At 31.8% G+C, this 18,862-nt stretch overlaps 1 protein-coding gene across 7 annotated transcripts in view; it reads left to right on the top strand.

Annotated features, from left to right (window-relative positions):
* Positions 1-18,862, top strand: part of LOC127730584 (ras-associated and pleckstrin homology domains-containing protein 1-like) — a 99,338-nt gene that overhangs the window by 60,128 nt on the left and 20,348 nt on the right. For 5 of the 7 annotated variants that reach the window (XM_052239038.1, XM_052239037.1, XM_052239039.1 and 2 more), the window contains 3 exons: positions 7,437-7,542; positions 11,725-12,176; positions 17,824-17,892. In XM_052239038.1, the coding sequence (XP_052094998.1) occupies positions 7,437-7,542; positions 11,725-12,176; positions 17,824-17,892 (627 nt within the window). Of the gene's footprint in view, positions 1-7,436; positions 7,543-11,252; positions 11,322-11,724; positions 12,177-17,823; positions 17,893-18,862 lie in introns of those variants that run through there. The other 2 variants (XM_052239042.1, XM_052239040.1) reach the window with 2 other exon arrangements.

Raw genomic sequence — 18,862 nt, 5'->3', positions numbered from 1 at the left:
TGCTGTTATTAAGATCACATCATTCTCTGGCTGTGATGGTTATATATACATCAGTGGTTAACCGGAATTATTCAGTTCCTCCCCGTAATTGATCTCTCCTACTTGCGAGTTAATGGAGTAATCGTAGATCAGCGGAATATAATGACTGAATTATTTGGGTTAATCAGTGGTGTACATCTTGACAGTATCAGAAGTTAAAGTTTCCAGTGTGTAAAATAGTTTTCCAGTTGGTGTTTTACTTTGGACACTTAAGTTTTCTGCATTAATTAAAAACTGTCCATTATTAAATGTTACAAATGTAAAGCTCCTGAATTCTTTAGGAGCTTTGATAAATAGATGGAATAAATTAGAATTAAGTTTGATTGACAGATGAAAAATTTTCAAACTCGAGTAAGTTTTTGCAAAGTGCTATATGTACTGAAAAATAACACAACAGTAGATTGATTTTTAGACAATAGTATGTTGGTAGTCCTAAATGAGGATTTTAATAATGACAATTACTGCATTATTATAGCATGATATGACATATTCTATCAAAGGATAGCATGACTTTAGTGGGAGTTTGATGATAATGAAATATTCTCTCTTGTGGGTTCAAAGTGATATTGGCTTCAGCTGTCTAAAGCTAAGAGGAGTCAAGTTTGTTGTATCAATTTTATATGACCAATCGCAAATTTTGCAGTTGTATAATATTATGACGTTGTTATCATTGTCATCTGAAGACATTTGGTTTCCAGACAATAACTTGAGAATAAGTGTATGGATCTCTATGAAATTGTACCACAAGGTTCCATACCACAAAAGGAAGGTTGGGAATGATGTTGGGGATTATTGTCCTAAATGTTTAGGAATTAGGGGCCAGAAACGAGCATTTTTCTTGTTTTCCTGTGAAATTAAGCTGTTTCTTGGTCTTTAGTCAGCATGATTTAAAATAACCAAACTGTTAATGTTTTACATGAATACAAAATACTATATGGTCTTTTGAACAATAAAAAGGTCACTGTAACCAAGTTAGTTAATACCTGGGTCTTTATAGGATGAAACATAACTTTAAAGAAGATTACCAGGAGGTCTGATAAATAAAGTAATTTTATGAATTTCACTATATTTCACTAATTATAAATGAGTTAGTTAAAGGCCCCTGAGTGATGGTATAAAATGTAACATTTTTACTAGTTTTGTCATTGTGATTTGAACTGAATCACTTTGACATCTCTGCTTGAACTAGATACTTTCTTAAAGGCTAGCTTTTAGGTTTCAGTTTTGAGGTTGACTTTTTATTGAGCTGACTGGATTATAAATTAGTTGCCCATAAATGTTCTGAGTTACTAAAAAAAAGTATGAAAATGAAGAGGTGAGGCATGATTGCCAATGAGACAACTATCCATAAAGATCAAAGGGAAAAGATGTGATCTGTTAACAGGTCACTGTATAAGAGTTTATGTGATAAAAAAGTATTAACAAAAATACTGAACTCCAAAGTAAATTCAAAAAGGGATAAGTCTATAAAACATGACAAAAATAAAACGTTAGACTTATTATATCAACCAAACACCAAATAGAAAACAACTGTGATATATGATAAGATCCAACTTAGATAAAAGTTTGCTATGATGGCTATCTTTTCTGACAACCTGTATTAGATACAATGCTCTTATGGGTGACACACTGCTGGAGATGTCTCTGGCTCTTATGGGTGACACACTGCCAGAGATGTCTCTGGCTCTTATGGGTGACACACTGCTGGAGATGTCTCTGGCTCTTATGGGTGACACACTGCCAGAGATGTCTCTGGCTCTTATGGGTGACACACTGCCAGAGATGTCTCTGGCTCTTATGGGTGACACACTGCCAGAGATGTCTCTGGCTCTTATGGGTGACACATTGCTGGAGATGTCTCTGGCTCTTATGGGTGACACACTGCTGGAGATGTCTCTGGCTCTTATGGGTGACACACTGCTGGAGATGTCTCTGGCTCTTATGGGTGACACACTGCTGGAGATGTCTCTGGCTCTTATGGGTGACACACTGCTGGAGATGTCTCTGGCTCTTATGGGTGACACACTGCTGGAGATGTCTCTGGCTCTTATGGGTGACACACTGCTGGAGATGTCTCTGGCTCTTATGGGTGACACACTGCCAGAGATGTTTCTGGCTCTTATGGGTGACACACTGCTGGAGATGTCTCTGGCTCTTATAGGTGACACACTGCAGGAGATGTCTCTGGCTCTTATGGGTGACACACTGCCAGAGATGTTTCTGGCTCTTATGGGTGACACACTGCTGGAGATGTCTCTGGCTCTTATGGGTGACACATTGCTGGAGATGTCTCTGGCTCTTATGGGTGACACACTGCTAGAGAAGTCTTTGGCTCTTATAGGTGACACACTGCTGGAGATGTCTCTGGCTTTGTTGGATGTATAGATGTGCATCCTTGTCTGATCTTTCTAGGTAAATAAACCCAAATCATTTATATGGAGAATGCTATACTCTTTACATGTTAAAAAACCAGCAATTGTTCCTGGAACGGGACATGGGTGACTCTTTTTTACTGCAAAACTTCTTACCTTTTCGACACACCATTACATGACAGTAGCAGTCAGTATTAGCTGTCTCTTCTCCCAGTCTGCATTATTTTACAGTTCTATATCCTTGAGATATTAAAACTGTAATTGGACTTTTTGTAACAAACAAGCACAGAAAACAGCTTAAAAAATTGTAAACTGCAACTAAATTCTAACTGTATACACAATAATATATAAATAAAACAAAATGCTGCATGCACACTTTTGGAATTTTTCATTACAGAAAAGTTATGAAAAATATTGCTCATGACGATGGAATGTAAATAATACTACTTCACCATAAAATTTAGAAAGAAGTATACAATGAACAGACTAGCAATTATTGCATATTCATGTATTCAATCAAAGTTTTACATATCTGTAAATCCATGATGTGATTTATGTAATATTTGACAGAATATTTGTATGACAGTCTAAGGTCAACCTAATGTTTTGGTTATGTTTCAGGTTGAACATTGCACCTACATACTACTACTTAGAAAATTATCAGCCTTCAAAATGTTTTTTGTATAGACTCCAGTATCTGAATTATTTGTGAAGTTGGCATCCTACACTGTTTAAAACAAAGCAAAAAACTTAGCACTTAGAAATATCATGTCTAGGCAAATACACAACCTTTTACAGGTGATATGTGTGCATAAACACTTTGACTTTATAAAAGACATCGATTTCTATAACTATTGATAATTTCCTATCACAAAGACAGACCTTTCGTTGGACAAGAAATATTCTAATGGGAGACAAGGTTTGACCGTTTCCAATTTTCATTTGATCTTGTACAAGTCAGGCCTGTCTGCTAATGAAATATATCAAGTGAATCGGAAGTGTACCTCTTTTAATCATCTGAAATTTTAGTTTCTTACAATAGAAAGGGATGAATGTTGTCCCAAGTTGTTTAAAATTCATAAACTTCAAATTTGAATATATTTTACCATTATTAAAGTATTGATTTTTGAAATTAAATTTTGTTTTTGCATACAAAAACCAAATGAGTGCTGATATGTAATTAAACACTTAAAACTTTAAAACTATAGCCTTTTTTTGGCTAACAACTGACTTGGGGTTTAGTACCAAGATGATCAGCACTTATAATGCATGGAAGCAAGAAATACATTGAAACAGATTTGCTAATAAGCTACTATCTTTATATGCAATTTGGTTTAAAAACACCATAAATTGAATTTATGTTGCCATTCTAGAAACTGAAAATAGTTCTTTATAAATTCTGTGCACCTGAAGCACATTTCTGGATCTGTCTTCATCAGGAACACTCATACCCAAATATTAGTCAAAGATACAATAAGTGAGGAGCTATATGAAAAATGCAAAAGATTATCTGTAAAATTTTAAGATTTGAAAATGCTTTATATAGCTTAAAAATCATTTGACTTGGCCTAATACTATTTTCTTATGTAAATTGATAAGGAAATGATCAGTAAGTATAAACATTATGAAGTGGTAATTGTCCATATTATGGCCTGGAGGTACATGGATGTTTTCTAACAAGATTAAAATGTGTTTTGACACCCTGTCCTGTGTAGTAGGTGTGCTATACTTGTGATGTGATTACTCTTACCCTCAGGGTCAGGAAGCTGGTTTTAATACAGGAGAAATTAAGAGTTCAGTGATATTAAAAAACATGAGATTTCATAGATTAAGGTAAGATAGTTATTTTTGTGCACTTTTTATGAAGTCAAATTCAAAATAGTAAAAAATACAATATTTAATGCTTCCAATATATTTAAAAAAAATGCATAGAAATAAACCTAACTACTTGCAACAATTTTTAAATCTTACAAAAGAGATTTTGGATGATTTTGTAAATTTAAAAATTTAGAAATTACATGATGTTTTTTTTCTTCTTTGTTCGTTATCTGGAAAATATAGATTCAAAAATTTTAAACTATATGGTCAGTGTTTCTCTTGTGTTGGCAGTTCAATTAATTGATGCTGGCTTCAATCAGATAAGACAGAGCTCCAAGGGTTCTTAGGAGAATGTTTTATTTCATCAGTCATGGGGCTGATATAGGGTTTACTAAACAGCCAGATCAGGTCAATAAACCTCTGGGTGTTACCACTTTTTTTTGATTGATTGTAGGTTATTTATGATAATAAAAACAAGTAATATAATGTCATCAATATCTGTAATTGAATAGATATAAGAATAAATAGTAGAATTTGTCAATAAGAATAAGAAAAAAATAAATTGAAAGTAGGGTAAATTATTTGGTATTGTTGCAATGTTATTTTTCCAGTCATTTTTTGGAAGTTGGTTATCCATGATAGCTATGATGCATAGGGATGAGCATCATGGAAACTTCCAGTGGAACAGTTGTACATTGTTTCCAGAGAGTGATGGTATAAGGTAACAAGGCATTTAAAAAAAAAAATGAGATAACAAACCTTGCAAAGTCCGGGACTTCTTGAAATTTGGGGACTAGTGTAAAATTAGTTACTTTGTATAAAAGTGACACCTAACATTTAGTGGTAAAAGTGAAGAAATGTTAAAAAGTTTAGACTTCCATATTGAAAAGTTTGAATCTTATGCATTTTCATTCAAGTTGTTGAAGAAAATTTGAAATAATTATCATAAGCAGCCATAAGTATAGAAACTTTATGACATGAGTAGACAGTAAATGCATCAGGTTATGTTTAAATCTATTCAACAGTCTGACTTTATATATGAGATATTCTCTGTCTCTAGATTGTGATTATAACATATCTTTACAAGGCTCTTACTGTAATACTATTTCATGTATCACATATTGCCTTTACCTTTTAATAAGTTAAGACTGGATATTTAGTCATTTAAATCGACTCTATGCTATAATACAATTACATGTAACACAGATTGTCTCAGAAAAACTTTCTGGTGCCATTAGACTAAGTATTGGATCTATATTTTATCTGAATAGCGTAATAAATACCAAACCATACATTAGTATATGTCTCTGTAAGAAATAATTGTATTGTCTTTATGGATGAGAATGTAGACGTTATATAATGAGAGGTCCTGATCTATTCCAATGAAAACTAATGATTTGATGTCTCAGTAGATAATACTTCCTTGCCTTATAGGTCTCTATAAAATTAGACAATATTGAACGGAAATCTAGGGCAGACTATATAGGATACTAGGTTGAAATAACCTCATTATGTTTAATAAAAAATGCAATGTGAAAACGAAAAATGAAACTGATTTATCTCATTTTATTACAATAAACAGTTTAAAACAAATTGTACTGATAACTAGGAGGGGACTGTATAAATTCACAGAATGAATATGGTATTTTGTGGAGTTCCCCGGTTTTCTTTCCCATTGTCATAAATGTAAGAATTCTGTATTGACTCAGTTCATGACAAAATTATTCTTTTGATAATAAAGTTAGTCAGAATAAGACTAAAAGAAATATATGTAATGTGTTTCCTACAATATTGTCAAAAGAGGGAGGTTATTCTATGGCAAAGAAAAGATTTTGGGTTTCATGGTTTAACAGTGCACTGCAAAAGTGCAATTACCAACAAAATTCAGTCAGATTGGGTGATATAAAATGCACAGTTAAAATTTATTTTAGCCTGATTGGTAGACAGAAAGTCCATGTGACATTACTGGAAACAGTTTTTGAAATTCCTACAGATAAGAAATTCTTTTGAAGGTTAAGAAGCACTTAATCTTTGATAAACTTTGGTATGTCCAATGTTAAATCTGATAGTGTTGTTTTAGGCTTTTCTGCAGAATTTTGTCTTGTAGTATGTTTGTAAGGATTGTTTATATATATTATGTATGTATGCATATATAGGTTTGTTCATAATATGAACTATTTCTGTCATCGTTGGCTATTTTTACTCAAAATTACCATATATATGTTATTAAACTGGTATTTTGGTAAGGTTTCCTGTTTTGTTTAATCAAAACAATTCATTCAAAATGTAAAAGCCACCAAGCTACTGAAATAGCAGATAACAAATCTTCCAACAAAAAATTTACATATTTCTTGCTGTAGTTTGTAATCTATGTATATAAATTATTACTGGAAATAATTGCTGTACAACTTTGGATAATCTTTAAATATGATTTTTTTTGGTCTTTGACAATCATAATCTCTCTGAATGATTAATATTTAGTGTCAGTCATGGCTATTTGAAAAAATGTATTGAAGCATGTAATTAAAGATATAAAATTAGGATTCTAATCAAACCACTCAGCCTTAAAATAGTATCCAACTTTTCATTGGGTTGATTTATTGTTTTATGTTTATATTCAGATGCTGTTTAATTATCAACTCATGGTCATCTTAAAACTTGCATAAATCCATAAAACTTAACAATGTTGAATAGCTTGAAATTAGCAGCAGCTTTAAGATGATACTTTGAGACTCGGCACAACCTTGGCCTAGAGTTGACTTGGTCATCCTTCATTGTATAGCTGCTGGTTTCTCAATTATATCTATATACAAAGTTTTGTTTGCTGGTATGATTGATCTGTAAGTGGATGGCTGTTTAGATTGAATCATATAGTTATATGACTGCTTGATTGATTAGGGATTATGTATTTTGCATACTTGCAAAATAGAAGAATTAGGGTAGAACAAAATAATTTATAGCCATGAAACAAATGGTTTGAAGTGATATGCTGTTTATTAAGATACATTGAGAATGGCAGTAGCATACATGACATTATGGAAATGTCTCTAGCTCTGGTACACCCTTAAAAACAAACAAAAACAAACCTTTCCCCCAAAAATTTAATTATAGGCAAATGAAAACTGATATCTAGATTTATAACTATATTGTAATTTTTATCATAAGTTATGTATATGTATAACTGAAATAAATATTATCTTATTTCAGGATTTGGATTCCGATGGGACAGATACAGTACGACGTAGAAACAAAACAATTGTGACACCTAAAATGGCCATGGAGAGTTTTCGCTTCTCTTTTCTTAATTCTGATGGTTTGTATTCTCTTGAACTACATTTTTGTACAAACATTCATGTGATATAAATATATATATTTACATACAGCAGGTGTCATGCAGCAAGAAATATCTTATTCTTGCTCTTCTTAGATCAGGAATAATGAATAAGGGTTGTTTGTCTTTGAAGGAGCCTAAGCTGCCATTTAGACAAAAAAGTGAAATAAGATTTCTTTGTCCCAAACAGTTTTAAAAGAGGAAAAATGCAATAGTATTTTGCTATTAGCAGTCAGTTTGGTTCAATTTGGTCAAAATAAGATCGAAAACATCGCAAATGTATTATTGACTTGCAAGTGAATAATTCAATATCAGTTGAACCTGTATTCATGACTCTCTTACTTGATCTTAAGCTGAAGATGGGTTATGCATGCCCTAAGCATGTTCAGTTATTAAAAAGAAAAGAATGTCATCATTGAAAAGTGAAGCAAGTGATCCACCTTATTATGTTTAAATCTGGTTTGAATGTCAATTGGCCGTCTACAGAGGTAATCTTGATGGTTAATTAGATATCGTTTAGTCTAAAATATGCACAAAATGCTATTACATTATATCTAGTCCATGCAATGTTAATTGTTTTATTTGGACTTTTTGTAATTTGGATTTACATTTTAGTATGTTATGAATCAAATATGAGATTTTAAGTCAAATAGGTGATCATGAATTTGACAGCTAATGCCCCTTTAAAACTGAAATTTTGTGAAAAAGTAGGAAATAACTTATATATAAAAAGAACAGCTCCTTTATTGTGTTTCTTCCTATTGACACTTGTCTTCAAGGTCTTCAACAATGACCTTCAAAACTCTCACCTTACTGCAAGGTCAAGAATGCTTCTAGTGTCACTAAAACTAAAACACAGATCTGCACAATATTTTAAAATAATACATAATTCAATGCAAAAATAAAGCAAATAACTTTGAGCTATATTTAGTTAGTGCAGACTGTAGAAAATGGTTATTGAAATAAACATATTTAGGAAATGGAAATTGATCTACTTGACACACTTAATTTAACCAGTGTATAACTCATGACCTAGACATACAATAATGACAAGAATTGGGGATAATTATTTTAGTATGCTTCAACTCTTTGTTCATATATCATACAATGGAATGTTAATTTCAACTGGCAAAAAAGTGAAACATAGATGTTCCAAGATTCCTAACTTTTTTCAAGAGATCTATATATTACTGTTATGTGTAGACATATAATTGAAGAAAAAAAAAGAGTGGAAACTCATGTGAACCATGTAAATATTCATATTTGGCATAATATTTGTAAAGATATATATACTTTAGAAAACAGTAGTTTTAATTGAGTTAAAGAATTGCAACTGATAGTTGTTCTGTCTTTCAAGTATACTGATACCCATAGCTACATGCATCCATATTTTGGAAATGGATTATAATATGTCTATATTTACAGAAATTGTATATATAGAATAAGTGTAAAATATAGGGGAAACATATAATCAGTACTAAACATAGCTGACCACAATACTATTTCACTTCCTTTTCATCCGCAAAAATTCAAGAAAATGTCACTCAATGATTAAATCATCAATATAAACATCTCTGTGACTAGATGGCCTCAATGACGCCAGACTTGCATTGATCTCAGTCACTTTACCTAAAAATCAATCAAAAATACAAGCATTTGTGGAAATTTGTCATAGCAACAGTTTTCTGGGATGCACCATTAATTTTCTACTACATTTGTGGTTTCTCTGCAAACTTGATCAATTTCATAACACTTTTTGCTCAAGACATTAGATTGAATGACTCATCTTGATTACAGTGCAGATGTACAATGTTTATGTTTAAAATCATTGAAGCATAAATCATTGTTCTCAAACTAAGATTATCCATGAAACTCAAAAAGACCTGCTAAAGATTTCACAATTATTGCATAGTGCAATTGCACATTATATCATTTGAAAATAATACATGTACCTGTGTATCCACTTTTTCTTCCTATCACTTGTCATACTTTTAAGTTGATTTAATTGAATTTAAATTCTAATACAATTTTTATGTAACACTTTTTTTCATTGGCTACTGTTTACTCCCAATTCTAATTTAGAAAACACAAATCAGAAAAGTGTATGTTTTAAAATCCAAAGCTATGAGTAAAAAATTATCTCCCCAAATAGAAATACAATCTGATTAAAATACAGATCGTGTGTCCAAGCTTTGTTTACAAGGATCTGACAACACTCAGTTGTACTTTCTGTTCTAGGAATGATTAAATCAGCCAATGACATTTCAGCCCTCAAATTTTTGAAGGTGTGTATCAATCTGACAAAACTAGAGGATCTCGAAAGGTCTTTGAAACAGTAAGTAGAACAGAGCATTTTCAGATCCTTGTTAGCAAAGCTTGGACACAGGATCTGTATTTTAATATGATTGATAGAAATAAATCTGTACAGGAATAGAGGAAGTGCAATATTACTGTCTAAGATGCAAGGTATAACAGAAAAAGCATGGAATATTACAAGACAAAATGAAAGTTTGGAAAATATTACTTTGATCTTATCTAAGTATTTATTTACCTGCCATCTTAGAAGGTAGATGAACACCTGGTTGATACTAACCTATTAGCTCAGACAAAAGTCTTTTGTCAGAAGATGAGAGATCTTTCTTGGTTAGTGTCCAAGTCTAATTATAGCAATCCCTGTAATGGAATTCAAGTAGATATCAATAATACATCAAACAGGATATCAGAAAACGTGAAAAAAAACCCAGCACAGTACAACAAACCATATCAAATACTAACACCTGACCCCTCCAAACAAGCAAATACATACAACAACAAACAACACATGATCAAGTTAGTCTGACTTTGGTTATGGCACAAAAGGTGGTGGGGTTAAATTGTTTTTGTGAGCACAAACCTCTCCCTTTACTTAACAAGACCATATGTTGTAAAAACACACAATTAAAAACTTGCACAGTGGATCTTTTGGTCCTTATTGGTTATATCTGCTCTTCAACATTTGTACAAGGTTTTGGATTTTCAAATATTTTGGTTTCGAGCATCAGTCACTGAAGACACACAAATTTTTGAAATGTGTAACTATTGCAGTAAAATCTGTACCCTTTAATGTTAATGTTGTAAACAGGAGGATCACTAACTTTAACAAGAAAATGAAAATGGAAAGTAGGGTCAAAACGTACTCCTAACTACAGGAAGGTAGCTATGGGTACAGCTGTTGGTTTGCTTCTGGTTTGAAAAAAAAAAAATAAGAAACAAACATCAGTTTATTGAATAATATAAAATTGGGCTCTGAAAATGTAACTGTAGCAACTTCTAAAGTCAAAGGTCTGATCCATTTTCCTCTCAACAACACAGAACTTAATTGACTTGCAGATTTCTTTCAAACAGGAAAGTTTTAAGATGCTATTCATTTGAGCTGATGAAATTGCCAAGAAAAAATTGGAAAAGGGGAGGAAACAAAATTTCAGTTGACCATCAAATTTTTAAAAGCTAAGATGATCAGAAATTTGATGTATCTTACACCTGGTTAACATATCCCTGACAGAATCATTTGATCTATCAAACAGACATATTAGACGCCAGTTTTTGGCAGAGAATCATTTTACTTTTCCTCCTCATTAAAACCAATGTTTCTCAGTTTGCCAATAGGCTAATTAAGTTTACTAATTTTCCATAAGGTTCTCATTTGAGGCAAAGCCTTTGATCAGAATAGAAGGTTTAACTTCTAGTGGAAATCTGTTGTATAGAACAGTGACAAGAAAATTGTATGTGTTGTGAAAATCGGCATATTTCTCTTCCAATATTATCAGTTGTTGGATCTTATGATGGACTTTCTGTTCCCTTATTTATTAATTTTTGTGGCATTGATAAAAGCTGTTATCATGGTTATAGGGTCTTAAATTTTTTCCTTTGCATAATCTTACAGAATTACTTAATTCGCAGTCTGATTTTAAAAACTTCTTGAGCCAAAACTTACACAGTATTTTTGTTTCTCATTGCTACAGCAGAAACAATAAAAAAAATAATTCTTGGAGTAATTCTCATGTAAGATCAATTTTGATTATGTAAAACGGGAGTATTACCTTAATTACATAATTAGATAATATGGCTGAATGTCCTTTTCTACGAGCTGCTTTAACATAAGATATGTTGTTTACTTTTTTTCAGAAAATCAAGATGTCAATTTCGATGCAATACTTGGAGAATTATGTGATCTGGAAATGCAACTTAACACAACAGAGTATGAATTAGATAGGAACAACATGGGCCTCGTCAAAGATGAACACCGGGATAGTGGCAATGATTTAGCTCAATCAGAATTAGATGCTTTAGCCTCAGAAATTACACAAAGTTTATCATTTAGACACAGTTTACCATATGGTGATTTGGAATTATTACCGGACCAATTTCTTACTCGACGAGGATCATGTTCTGATGCTCACGATATTTGTGAAACAGATTCTGCTTTTTCAGAAAATGCCTCTCTTCCATCTTCTGAATCCTTCACTTCCATGGTTACAGTATCGTCTTCTGCTGAAGCTTCCAGTTCTGGTTCTGGTGATTCAGGAAGTACAGTTAGTACCAGTACAGTGACACCATTCTCAGCTCAAGTCTCAGAGGTGGGTAGTTTTCACAGTTATAGGTTACAAATAAAACTTTATAAGGCAGTAGTTTTTGACAGTTATAGGTTACAAATAAAACTTTATAAGGCATTTGAATGCGATTGTTTAAAGAAACTTACCAGGTATGGTCAAGTTCAAGTAATTAAAGAAATCCACAACTTTTTGTATTGTGATAGATTCTTAAAACACAAAATAAGCAATGAATTAAAAAAAACAATCTAATTAGGCTATTGTTCATTGCACTTTACCCACAATTGTTGCCTGGTAGCATTAAACTTTTGCATAATTCTGAATGTGAGGCATTTTGGTTAAACAGTTTTCCTCTGAAATAAATTCTCATTCTTGTTAGTGGTAGCATTTGATGTCTACCATGTCTCTTATAAATTTGAAATTTCCAGATTTATGTTGCATTAGGAACCTTTTTAACCTCTTAGAAGCAGTGAATGTTTTTTCCTGATTTGTAATTTGTATGATGATAGGGTTAATAAACCACACCTAATTATTTAATTAAATTTGATGTTAATTAAGATTTGTTCATAATGGAAAATTTGGACATGAAATTTTTCACACCTGTCCTGGACAAATGTTAATGCAGTCCTAAGTAATATTGGATCCATTTATGGTCAGATTTTAATTAAATTTCTATGAGCATGGAGTGATGATAAACATTGCACTTGAGAATGATAATAGAGACTTGTGAAAAATAAAAACATAAAAAGTGACACCATTGAAAATTCATCCCTCTTACAATCAGGTAAATACTGATTGGAGTGGGAGGTTGATTGGATGTTTTTTGAAGGAATGTGATATATTTCATTGAGCAGTTGACAAATATGTGTGAAAATCAATGGAACAAAACATTGAACGAAAAAAAAGACAAATGTAGTTTATCATGTTTATTGATCTCACATTTTTTCAAAACATTTTAACTTGAAGCCATTAAAAACTATCTCTACAAGTCATAATTGTACATGTTTAACATTTATTTTGTCGTTAAATGTTAAGTGTCATTTCTATTTTGATTTGTACATATCCTTTCTTCTAACTTAAATGTCAATTAAAAATTTTGTATAGATCTAAAAAAAAAATCATATATATATTTTTTTATTCATTATCATTTCAACAGTTTGAAATTCTACAAAATATAGAAATAAGAAGATGTGGTATGATTGCCAATGAGATGACTCCCCACCAGGGACCAAATGACATAGAAGTTAACAACTATAGGTCACTGTATGGCCTTCGACAATGAACAAAACCCATACCACATAGTCAGCTATAAAAGTCCCCGAAATGACAAATTTTTATGTAAAACAATTCAAACGAAAAAAGTAATGGCCTGATTTATGTCAAAAACAATGAACTAAAAACAAATAGGATATACAGTAACCAACAACAACCACTGAATTACGGGCTCCTGACTTGGGACAGGCACATACCGAATGTGGCAGGGTTAAACTAGAACTCTGTTTAGAAGATATAATCATGATAATAGAAGTTAGATATTAGTTTGGCTGATATAAAGACAAACATGGAATCGTGTGTAGTAAATTGATCTAAATAATAAAATCATGTCTGTATTGCATGTTGACATGGTATCAAATTCAGTTTCCATGACTTTCATTATACAATTAAAAAGTTACTGCTGGATCATATCAGAACTTAAGGGATGAATAATAGATTTGACCTGTAAACATTACACTGAAGGCAGACCTATTGAAAATTGGGAATGTTGTGAAGACTAAACAAAATTTTACATTAGATAAATGGTAGCCTTATTATTGACTTTCATCTACTAAGTGGTCTAAGTGACCAAATAGTTTGGTGTGATGGGGTTATAGGACCTTAGGGGTCAGTTTGTTTGGGAAATTGCCTCTAGGTCTGTACAAAATGATGTATTCCTGTACTGTAAATGTTTTTTCATCATGTATTTAATAATGGGTGACACATAGAAAGTGTTGGTAAACTCCAAAATATCAATACATGTACTGTCAAAAACTGACTGTAATTGATCATATGTATACAAGTACATGATAACTTGTGACTCCAAGAAAGCTTTTCTGGCTAAATTCAATAAGTATCTTTATGTATTAGTTTATGCTGTATTAGAGCCTATAGAAAGTCTTCTGTCAGAATTTTGTTGCAGGAAAAAATTTCGTCACATGCTTAAAGTATTTTTATATCCCATTTATTGTAAAATGACTCTGTCATGCATCAGTAATCAAGTGATAATAATCAGTTACATAATGATTAACTGGTGAAATTATTTGTATCTCACATGAATAATTTATCATAGAATAGGCTCCATCAAAGTCAGCCACATGCTTCTAATGGGATGTCTTAAATCAATTGTGTTAGTAAATGTTGACGCATAATGTTTGACAGTAATGCATTCAAAAATTTGCATTATTAAGTGAATATTTTTTATGCATTTAATTTTTTCCCATTAATAAAGAATCTCTTTTCTTGAATGTATACCTGACAGCTTTTTGATAAATTTTGTGCATGGATAAGAAGTCTTAGGTTCATTGTAAACATTTCTTAACTATGGATAATGTTTTAATATTTTTATGCCTCCGCCGTAGCGCAGGGTGCATTAAGTTTTACCCTTGTGCGTCCGTACGTACATCACAAAGTTGGTTTCCTTTCTCTAACTTAAAGTTTGCCTTAACCAATTGTTATCAAACTTATTCACAATGCTTACTACCACAAAATACAGATCAAGTTTGAATTTTGGTGGTGTCACTGTAACCGTTCTAGAGTTATGCCCCTTTACAAATGGAAAAATTGCTGAATTTTTCGTTTCCGTTCTCTAACTTAAGTTTGCCTTAACCAATTGTTATGAAACTTATACACAATGCTTATTTCCACAAAACACAGATCAAGTTTGAATTTTGGTAATGTCACTTTTACTGTTCTCGAGTTATGCCCCTTTACAAATGGAAAAATTGCTGAATTTTTCGTTTCCATTCTCTAACTTAAGTTTGCCGCAACCAAATGTTATGAAACTTATACACAATACTTATTACCACAAAACTCATATCAAGTACAAATTTGGGTAACGTCACTTTAACCGTTCTTCAGTTAAGTCCCTTTATAACTTTATATGATAGGCAAGCGGAGGCATCATCTGTGTCCCATGGACACATTCCCCATTTATTTAGTTTTCTTTTAATAAAAGTAGATAAAGAGATATATCTTCTTTGCAAATGTTTTGCTCTCTTCATATTTTACAATGTCCTGAAGGTGCATGAAATATTTGTCACTGGACATTAACATGCAACAATCAATTCCAATTTACACAATTTAAAAAAACCCTTATAGCTGTTGTAATGAAAATGGCTTGGAATATAGAAAGTGAGGTAAAGGTTGTTTGAGATTTGATCTCGACAGTTTTGTACAAAGCTTTGTAATTATACAATACAGTGACATTTAATACCTGATATTTCTTATAAATAAAATTGGCTATCAACAAATAATTATTATTCATCCTCATGTTATATCCTAAACACACAGTTATTTGTTATCCCTAAAAAACAATAGATAAACAGATTCAAATTAGGATATGAAAAGAAACATTAGACCGGGTTTAGAATTAGGTAAGGGACCCAAAAAATTCCACCTATTAAACATTTGTTATAGGATTTATTTTTTATCAGCATTATGACTTCTGTACAGTGCCTAAGTAAATTTAGAAAATCATGCTTTAACTTCTCATATGTGTGTAGACCTGATTTCCTGTCTGTCTTATTACAGGCAGGATGGGTGTCAAGTTTTGTGTTAAACATTCTTTGTTCACAATTCCAGTTTGTTTTTATTACCTTTAAATTTTGTGCCAGAAGTTTAGTCTATGTGTACCCAATTATTCCAAGAATACTGGGAAACAGATATTGAGAAAATGGCTGATTATCAGTTTAGGTAAGAATTCAGGATTATTTTTAATTCTCAGACTATTCTAATTGGATTTATTCTGAACTTTATTTGGGCATTGCTTAAGTTTTTTCCAAATTGTGAATAATTGTTGACTGAATTTCAATGATATTGGTAAGAGTACTCAGACAAATACATTTTTAGATGGGATTACTTTGTTACCATAAATCTACAGAACGTGGAAGTAATTTGTCAGCTTAAAAGTTCCATGACAGGATTGCTGTATCCTAATGACATGGGGAATCCGATTATATAATCTGCAACTATTGGTAATGGAAATTTGTCTGCTTCAGCTTGGTTACATTTTAGAAATACATCCTTTTATACATTATTGATGTGTTGAAATTGATGGGAGTTTTTTAGTAATTTGTAAAGAAATGTGTTTTGTGATAATTAACAATAGGTTTTTTGTAAATACATTTTTTTTTAGATATATGCATCATTATAATTCAAATAACCTGCATTTATATGCCACATTTTTGTATGCAATACATATTCATATATTGATAAATAAGCAAGTTAGATATAAGTACCTTCCCCATGTTCTTAGGAGCCCAAAAATAAAGTCTGTAAAAGCCAAAAATAAAGTCTGTAAAAGCCAAAATAAAGTCTGTAAAAGCCAAAAATAAAGTCCGTAAAAGCCACAATAAAGTCTGTAAAAGCCAAAATAAAGTCTGTAAAAGCCAAAATAAAGTCTGTAATGTAAAAGCCAAAAAAAAGTCGGTAAAAGCCAAAAATACAGTCTGTAAAAGCCAAAATAAAGTCTGTAAAAGCCAAAATAAAGTCTGTAAAAGCCATAATAAAGTCCGTAAAAGCCACAATAAAGTCTGTAATGTAAAAGCAAAAAAAAAAGTCTGTAAAAGCCAAAAATACAGTCTGTAAAAGCCAAAATAAAGTCTGTAAAAGCCAAAATAAAGTCTGTAAAAGCCAAAATAAAGTCTGTAAAAGCCAAAATAAAGTCTGTAAAAGCCAAAATAAAGTCTGTAAAAGCGAAAAAAAGTCCAGATGAAAACAAAACTCATCTTGTCATGAATTTTAAGAGTAAAACATTGAACATAAATACCTTAATATATTCAAAAAATTATATATATGTAGCATAAAAAATTGTATTTTTTTGTATTTTTGCCAGAAATTTGAAGGCAATAAATAGGCTTCTCTAATTTGACAGCTACAGGCATAAATTGAACATCAAAGTATACTCAGTCATGACAGAGAGTTGTCTATAAATTCCAAAATTATGTACATACACCCATTACTGAATGTCATTTGTATTTTTTACATACATGTAATAACTATTGGAATTTGTATGGCACAGTACAATGTTGATCTGGCTTATGAATTTAGTTTTTAAGGCATACAGAAAATATGACATGGACATCTTTCCTGGAATAATGTGTTTTAAGACCATGCAACCAGTCAAGAGGATCATTTCATGTTTAATAATTTGCCTTTACAATTTCGCAAGTTATTAAAATGCACATGACTTTATTAAGATGTGTCACCTATTTACATATCAGAGTTTGATAACTTGTTTTAAGAGGACTGAGTGTCAGACCAAAAGTCCTGACATCCAGAAGAAAAAATTAAAATAAGGTTTAGTAATGAATAGTTTTAACATTAATACAATAGATAAACATGAAGAATTTCCTCTTAAGACAGGTTTTAATATGTTACAGTTATTGTTTTAATGTTTGACATTTTTGGATATTTTTAGATGCATGAACTTTTAATGTCTCAGTTGAGTTTGTTTGAAGAAGAACTCCATAAAGAGAATTGTCCTCCTGTAAGTCTAGATGCCTGTGTCACTGTTCACCTGTGTTGTGCTAACTCTACCTCTTCCTTGCTTCCTACTAACATTCACTGTTTATCCATTCCTTACTTTGTACTAATGCTTTTCTATAGATGTCTTTCTATCTTTCTTTTTCTTTCTTCTTTAAGTCATTAATTCTTTCCTAAATCGCTATGCTGCAAAACTGTTGACTATCTTGTCTGCTGCTGCTTTTGACATTGACCTCTTACTATTATATCTTCTGATGACTACTTTATCTTATGATGAACTCTGCTATATCTTCTGATGACCTCTACTGTATCTTCTGATGACCTCCACTATATATTCTGATGGTTCTACTATATCTTCTGATGACCTCTACTATATCTTCTGATGACCACCACTGTATCTTCTGTTGAACTCTACTATATCTTCTGATGACCACTACTGTATCTTCTGATGACCTCCACCGTATCTTCTGATGAACTCCACCATATCTTTTGATGATCTCTTCTATATCTTCTGATGACCACTACTGTGTCTTCTGATGACCTCTACTATATCTTCTGATGACCTCTACTATATCTTCTGATGACCACTACTGTATCTTCTGATGACCCCTACTATATCTTCTGATGACCTCTTCTGTATCTTCTGATGACTTCTACTGTATCTTAGTGGCACTTCTGTTAGTGATGTAGTTTTAACTTCTAACAACTAGATACTCTTGCATTATTTATCTTTCTTTAATGTGTTACATGTTTATTTCCCATAATTCTCTTAGCCATTCAACTATGTGTTAGTATTTTTATAGCATAAGTTTGCACCATTAGCATTGCATGATGTATACACTTATCTCACTGTAAACTATTTCTTTGTTCAACAATAATCAGATGCAGAGAGTACTTTACATTCAGTTTCACACGTAAAAACATGTTGCATGATGCATGGATATTGATGGTTGCTTTGGAAGCAGCTGTAGACC

The sequence above is a fragment of the Mytilus californianus genome, unplaced genomic scaffold, assembly GCF_021869535.1.
Source record: "Mytilus californianus isolate M0D057914Y unplaced genomic scaffold, xbMytCali1.0.p SCAF_2, whole genome shotgun sequence".
Classification (NCBI taxonomy): Eukaryota; Metazoa; Mollusca; class Bivalvia; order Mytilida; family Mytilidae; genus Mytilus; species Mytilus californianus.
This window is presented reverse-complemented; position numbering and strand designations above follow the sequence as displayed.